Source organism: Onthophagus taurus, unplaced genomic scaffold, assembly GCF_036711975.1.
Source record: "Onthophagus taurus isolate NC unplaced genomic scaffold, IU_Otau_3.0 ScKx7SY_16, whole genome shotgun sequence".
In the NCBI taxonomy this organism is placed as follows: domain Eukaryota; kingdom Metazoa; phylum Arthropoda; class Insecta; order Coleoptera; family Scarabaeidae; genus Onthophagus; species Onthophagus taurus.
Window position 1 is genome coordinate 1,743,178 of NW_027248941.1, and position 8,221 is coordinate 1,751,398.

The 8,221-nt window shown below is 34.0% G+C and overlaps 1 protein-coding gene across 1 annotated transcript; it reads right to left on the bottom strand.

The window, feature by feature from the left end:
* Positions 1-3,079: 3,079 nt before the first annotated feature.
* On the bottom strand, positions 3,080-4,915 carry LOC139432476 (uncharacterized). Its single transcript, XM_071201057.1, has one exon. The coding sequence runs from the start codon at positions 4,913-4,915 to the stop codon at positions 3,080-3,082; it is 1,836 nt and encodes a 611-aa protein (XP_071057158.1).
* Between the last annotated feature and the right edge of the window lie 3,306 nt (positions 4,916-8,221).

Sequence of the window (8,221 nt, forward strand, 5' to 3'; positions counted from 1 at the left end):
GCACTATATGGTGTTAATCACCTATGGAATAAAAGAACTAAGCCGAGGTCGCTTGCGGCCGAGGCTCTATAATTAATGTCATATCAAGCCAAATCCGAACAACATATAGCAGCGCCTCGGCTTAATCAGAAGAAACAGTGGATTCAAGGAACTAAGCCGAGGTCGCTTGCGGCCGAGGCACTATATGATGTCACTGATGCACAGATAAAAGTACAAAATTACATAAGATACACTTAAACAGTAAGCAGTATCAGCAAATGGATCATTTTATCGCACAAGCGATCTCTGCCAAATGACCCAACAGAACAAACAAAAATAAAAATAATATTTACTGAATATAGCAAGTAGTGATAATTAGATATTATTTACATCACCAAATAAGATTAAGCAAGAAAGGAAAAACAAAGAGAAAAATATAGAAAAGACACGAAAAGAGAGAATCTGCGGGATATCAATTGCCAACAAGTGAGAGCAGTTGGAGATAGGAAAAGAGAGAAAGACAAAGAACAAAGAATCAGGAAACAGCCAGCTGAAGGGCAAGCAAGTGGCGCTTTAAAACATGTCTAAAATTAGTAATTCTAGAAATATTACGAATTTCAGAAGGCAGTCCATTCCACAGCGCAATCGACTGACCCGTTCAGTGTTATGAACGGGAAATGTAAGAATAGTATCAGAACGTGAACTTGTTGCTTTTTCAAGTAGTTAATGGTAACAATTTGGAATCGGAGCATGTTACAAAAAAACTTTTAGAACAAAAGTTGTAGCAAATTTTGTTCTTAACCCTTTAAGGATAGCTCCAAAATTTATTCACTTACCTCTCAGACGGCACTGATGTTATTGCCGCACAGACGCCCGCTGTATATGTATGGCAACAAATGTTTGCTATGTTTATAGCCGATTTAATTGTTTATCTATTGAGAAATAATGAAAAGAGAAATCAGAAAATTATTTATTGTACATATGAACAACAGCAACTTTTATTTCTTTCAGTATTGGTTTTTAGTGTGGTAAATTTCGAAGCAAGGCTGTCTCCCCAAATTATTTCTGGTTCATGATTACTGTCGTCATTTACACTTTCTACTAACATTACATCTTGATATTCATCAATTAACATATCATCTTCTTCAGACTCTTCATCTTCACTTGGTAAATATTCGCTTCCTCTGTCTTCAAATGGCTCTTCATCGCCGCTGTCCACGTAAAAATCCATTCTGTTGGACATTGTACACAATACTAATCATCCGTTTCACTTATTACGGAAAATATATCACTTATAAAAAAATATAGAACATGGTGGTGCTTTTGAACATTGGCCATGTGTGTAAAAACAACGCTTATATACGGCGCTCGTCTGTGCAGTACAAAATTTTGTACCGTTTAAAAGCAGTACGTATTTGAATGGCAATAGGTCGTAAGACACTCAAAACCTAAAGGGTTAATAATATTGCTCTATTTCACTTTCCTCTCAAATGTATCAATATGGAGAAAAGTACGAAAAATTGATGAATTTTCTAGTTTTCTATTAGCTAAGGGTAACATTCTAAAATCGAAGCATGTTACAAAAAATCCTTTAGATCAAAAGCTGTGACAATGAATTCAAAGAACCTAACCAAATACATTGCGGCCGAGATTATTAAAATTAAGTGTAATCAAGGCAGCGCCTCGGCTACAAGTGACCTTGGCTCGTATTTTTGCTAGTTATTGATAGAATTTAGCCGAGGTCGAAGAAGTTACGATATTAGGTTTAGGAGGTACACTGTTGGAAATAATTCACGAGCACACCCTATATAATCTGAACGCGTGAAGATAAATCCATAATATTTGCGGAGCACAAAGCTTTACTGTAGACGAGTTTATTCAACGAGTTTCGAGTTGTTCCGTCGCGGCATTGTTGACTGAGCCGCCCTTCCAAGTGGAACATTCCGTCGCTATGGAGACCGAAGTGGATGGAAAATACCGGTCGTTTTTAGTGTGGTGTGAGGGACCACATTGTTATCGTACTCTGTGCGCAATGGATGAGCGATCGCGTTACTTAAGCGAGTTTGGGCGAGGAATGTTTGTGGGTATGTACATTGAGGGTGTATCGTTCCGTGAAATTGCGCGTCGTCTCGAGCGATCGTTATCGGCAGTGCAACGGGCATAGCGAGAATGGTCGCGCTCTTGTGCTCAGCGCTTTAGCGTCGTGTGCGTCCTCCTCAAGGCAACTTGGAGCTGTTTGGCCACCAGCAGGGGAAGGCTCACTCACTACGCGAACTGTATGGCGGCGTTTGGTAGATAGTGGACTGCGCGCGCGTCGTGCGATACAGCGGATTCCAGTAACACCCGAGCACCGCAGCATACGTCACGAGTAGGTGGACGCTAGGCATTAGTGGGTTGCCGAGTAGAGGGACATTTTGTTTTGCACCGGTGATGCGCGAATTTTAGTTCGTCGGAGACGTGGTGATCGTCTACTCGAGCAGTGCGTGCAAGAATGCCCTATCCACCGACAACCGAGCATTATGGTATGGGGTGCTATTACACATGGTGGACGTACATGTCTGCTTCGTGTATAGCAGGCCATGACGGGTCAACGATACGTAGATGTTGTGCTTCCCTACGTTCGGCGGCGTTCAGGTCTCCTATACATGCACGACAATGTCCGAACGCACATTGGGCGTATTGTACAGACCTTTGTGGAAGAGCACCGTATACGAATGCTTCCTAGGTCAGCTCGTTTTCCGGATCTGACTCCAATCGAACATGTTTGGGAAATGACTGGTCGGAGACTTCAACGTTATCCGGTTTCCCCGGCTTACGTTTTGGAGTTATGGATTCGAGTTGAGGTGGCATAGTTGGCCATCCCTCTCGCTACAATACAGCAACTTATAGACTCCATGCCACGTCGTGTAGCGATGGTACGCGAAGCCACGGGGGATACTCTCGCTATTGATGTTTCATCTCCCAGCAGAGTTGTGCCGCTCTCCATGTGAGAGTAAGTTACACTACTTTAGTATTCCAAATTTTATTCCGCTAGACATACGCGTTCAGATTATACAGGGTGTGCTCGTGAATTATTTCCAACAGTGTATTAAAACTTACATCACTTTTTGCATCGTTTAATCCAATAAATTCGCTCAATTACAAAAACAATCCCACCGAGGACATACCCAACGCATAAAACATAAAACGCCCCGCTTAAATGATTCATTTTCAACACAACTTTATCATCGCTTTTAACCTTTACTTCAATTTTAGAATATTTCAATCTCCACTTTTCGATCAACCCGGCGCGTTGAAACCGCTTAATTTGTTGGTCGAACTTGTACAAAAGAAAATTCCCTTTGCTCATAGCGATTTTAACGTGAAAACTAAACAAGATTTTTGGTAAAATAAAAATTTTAAAATCCTCTGTATTTTTTAATAAATAATTAGCAAACATTTTCGTTGAAATCGTCGCAACGTTTTTGTTATTTCCCACTTTTTTTATCCAATAATTTAAGGTATCTTTCTTTTTGTTTTCGATCAAATACTTTTTATAAATTAAATCTGACGATTTTTCGTGGGATTCGTTAAAAAATTCTTTGTAAATTGATGGACCCCCGATTTGAATCGATGGTTGTAATAAATCGTCTTCACTTAAAATTTGTCTTTCATAAACGGGGTTTGTTAAAATATTTATTAACGAGCTATTATATAGAACGTTTATGATTATGCTGTATAAAGCGAATGATATAAAAATGGTGCAAATTACGTTTTTAGTTGGCTTTTTTGGAACTGGTGCCCCAATGAATGTTTGGATCGATAACAAAATCGATTCGATGATGGTTAAGTTATAAGATAAAGATGTGAAATAAAAAAGGGACGAAAATAACACCAAAATAATCCCGTTTAATAACCAAACGTTCGGCGAAAACATCAAAAACAAACAATTAAATTGATCGATTTTTTGGGCTTTGGGAACCACCCAAATCATTTGCTCGTTATAATAGCTCTCGGTTAACTCAAAATCTTCATATATCTCCGGGGTGGTTTGAATATTTCCGAAGGCTAAATCATACGTGCGATTTAAATTAATTTCCCCCCAATCTTCAACATCCTCAATATCAATCACGATTTTAGCGTGAATTCTTTTAACGATTTCTCGAATCAATTCAATTTCAAATCCGTTGTTTAAATCGATTACAAACGGGGGATAAATCATCGTTAATCCTTTAATTATACAATCATTATAATTTGGTTTTAAAAATAAATTGAATAATTGCGATTTTTTGGTTAATTCCCCATCTTTGCATTCGTCGATCATTTTTAAATTTGGATCCCCACCGCATTTCTCACCCGATTTAAAATCGAAAATATCCAAAGAATAAATTCGGGTGTAATTAGAATTGTGAGCGAAAATAACGACGTTGTAAATGTTATCGTTATAAAAATCATTTAATACATAAAAAATGCTTTCATCTTGATCGAGTTCCAAATAAACCAAAATTTTTGCGTTTCGATTAAACGATTCCAAACGTTTCATCCCCATTAATAACCTACGGAACGAATTTGTGGTATCGACGATAATCAAATAAGAATAACTTCGATATTTCGCTTTAAAAACGTAACCCAACACCGAAGAATTCGTCCAACAATTTATTTTGCATCTTGTAAAACTTTCAAACATATTTTTTGTTACCCACGTTCCATTCGTTACGTGAACGAATCGTTTTTCTCCATCAAAAACCATCCCCATTATATCGTCGATGATCGCTTTATGAACGAACTTTTCAACTTCAACTAAAACTGTTAGAAGACGTCCGTTTCTAAAATTTTTGTTTATTATTTCCGATAAACATTGAGTTGTGCTTGATCGGGTTTTATCGCAATTAATTTGGGTGAAAAATGTTAAGGGGGGAATTAAAAGGAGTAAATAAAGGGGTGTTGAGTGTTGCATTTTTTTGGGTGTACTGAAATGTTTCGAGTAAATGTTAATATTAATTGTTTTTGGTGGTTTTAATGGTACATCGGAAACGTTTTAATGATACATGCTTGCAATTAGTGATCGTAATTAATCAAATTTTCGTTTATTTCTCGATATTGAGGTATGTAGGAGCAAAAGTGAAAGAGAACAATAGTGTTAAGAATAAAATTTGCTACAACTTTTGTTTAAAAAGCTTTTTGATAACATGCCCCGATTTTAAAATGTTACCATACACTTGTAAAATAGCGAAATTCATCAAATTTTCATATTTTCGTATTTTTCTCGATATCTATGCACCTGAGAGCAAAAGTGCAAGAAAACAATATTGTTAGGAATAAAATTAGCTACAACTTTTGTTCAAAAAGTTTTTTGATAACATGCCTGGATTTTAAAATGTTACCATACACTTGTAAAATAGCGAAATTCATCAAATTTTCGTATTTTTCTCGATATCTATGCATCTGAGCGCAAAAGTGCAAGACAGCAATATTGTTAAGAATAAAATTTGCTACATCTTTTATTAAAAAAGTTTTTTGATAACATGCCTGGATTTTAAAATGTTACCATACACTTGTAAAATGGCGAAATTCATCAAATCTTCATATTTTCGTATTTTTCTCGATATCTATGCATCTGAGAGCAAAAGTGCAAGAGAGAAATATTGTTAAGAATAAAATTTGCTACATCTTTTATTAAAAAAGTTTTTTGATAACATGCCTGGATTTTAAAATGTTACCATACACTTGTAAAATGGCGAAATTCATCAAATCTTCATATTTTCGTATTTTTCTCGATATCTATGCATCTGAGAGCAAAAGTGCAAGAGAGAAATATTGTTAAGAATAAAATTTGCTACAACTTTTATTTAAAAAGCTTTTTGATAACATGTCCGAATTTTAAAATGTTACCATACACTTGTAAAATAGCGAAATTCATCAAATTTTCATATTTTCGTATTTTTCTCGATATCTATGCACCTGAGAGCAAAAGTGCAAGAGAACAATATTGTTAGGAATAAAATTAGCTACAACTTTTGTTCAAAAAGTTTTTTGATAACATGCCTGGATTTTAAAATGTTACCATACACTTGTAAAATAGTGAAATTCATCAAATTTTCGTATTTTTCTCGATATCTATGCATCTGAGCGCAAAAGTGCAAGACAGCAATATTGTTAAGAATAAAATTTGCTACATCTTTTATTAAAAAAGTTTTTTGATAACATGCCTGGATTTTAAAATGTTACCATACACTTATAAAATAACGAAATTCATCAAATTTTCGTATTTTTCTCGATATTTATGCATCTGAGAGCAAAAGTGCAAGAGAGAAATATTGTTAAGAATAAAATTTGCTACATCTTTTGTTAAAAAAGTTGTTTGATAACATGCTCCGATTTTAAAATGTTACCATACACTTGTAAAATAGCGAAATTCATCAAATTTTCGTATTTTTCTCGATATCTATGCATCTGAGAGCAAAAGTGTAAGAGAGCAATATTGTTAGGAATAAAATTTGCTACAAATTTGGTCTAAAAAGTTTTTTGGTAACATGCCTCGACTTTAAGATGTTACCATACACTTATAAAATAACGAAATTCATCAAATTTTCGTATTTTTCTCGATATTTATGCATCTGAGAGCAAAAGGCAAGACAGCAATATTGTTAAGAATAAAATTTGCTACATCTTTTATTAAAAAAGTTTTTTGGTAACATGCCTCGACTTTAAGATGTTACCATACACTTATAAAATAACGAAATTCATCAAATTTTCGTATTTTTCTCGATATTTATGCATCTGAGAGCAAAAGGCAAGACAGCAATATTGTTAAGAATAAAATTTGCTACATCTTTTATTAAAAAAGTTTTTTGGTAACATGCCTCGACTTTAAGATGTTACCATACACTTATAAAATAACGAAATTCATCAAATTTTCGTATTTTTCTCGATATTCATGCATCTGATAGCAAAAGTACAAGAGAGCAATATTGTTAGGAATAAAATTTGCTACAAATTTGGTCTAAAAAGTTTTTTGGTAACATGCCTCGACTTTAAGATGTTACCATACACTTATAAAATAACGAAATTCATCAAATTTTCGTATTTTTCTCGATATCTATGCATCTGAGAGCAAAAGTGCAAGAGAGCAATATTGTTAAGAATACAATTTGCTATAAATTTTGTCTAAAAAGTTTTTTGGTAACATGCCTCGATTTTAAGATGTTACCATACACTTATAAAATAACGAAATTCATCAAATTTTCGTATTTTTCTCGATATTTATGCATCTGAGAGCAAAAGTACAAGAGAGCAATATTGTTAAGAATAAAATTTGCTACAACTTTTGTCTAAAAAGTTTTTTGGTAACATGCCTCGATTTTAAGATGTTACCATACACTTATAAAATAACGAAATTCATCAAATTTTCGTATTTTTCTCGATATTTATGCATCTGATAGCAAAAGTGCAAGAGAGCAATATTGTTAAGAATAAAATTTGCTATCACTTTTGTTTCAAAAGTTTTTTGATAACATGCTTCGATTTCAAAATGTTACCATACACTAGTAAAATAGCGAAATTCATCAAATTTTCGTATTTTTCTCGATATCTATGCATCTGAGAGCAAAAGTGTAAGAGAGAAATATTGTTAAGAATAAAATTTGCTACATCTTTTGTTAAAAAAGTTTTTTGATAACATGCCTTGATTTCAAAATATTACCATACACTTATAAAATAACGAAATTCATCAAATTTTCGTATTTTTCTCGATATCTATGCATTTGAGAGCAAAAGTGCAAGAGAGCAATATTGCTAAGAATAAAATTTGCTTCAACTTTTGTTTAAAAAGTTTTTTGATAACATGCCTCGATTTCAAAATATTACCATACGCTTATAAGATAACGAAATTCATCAAATTTTCGTATTTTTCTCGATATTTATGCATCTGATAGCAAAAGTGCAAGAGAGCAATATTGTTAAGAATAAAATTTGCTATCACTTTTGTTTCAAAAGTTTTTTGATAACATGCCTCGACTTTAAGATGTTACCATACACTTATAAAATAACGAAATTCATCAAATTTTCGTATTTTTCTCGATATCTATGCATCTGAGCGCAAAAGTGCAAGACAGCAATATTGTTAAGAATAAAATTTGCTACAAATTTGGTCTAAAAAGTTTCTTGATAACATGCCTCGATTTTAAAGTCTTACCATACACTAATAAAATAACGAAATTCATCAAATTTTCATTAAATTGTAAGTAAAACGACTAAATATTTC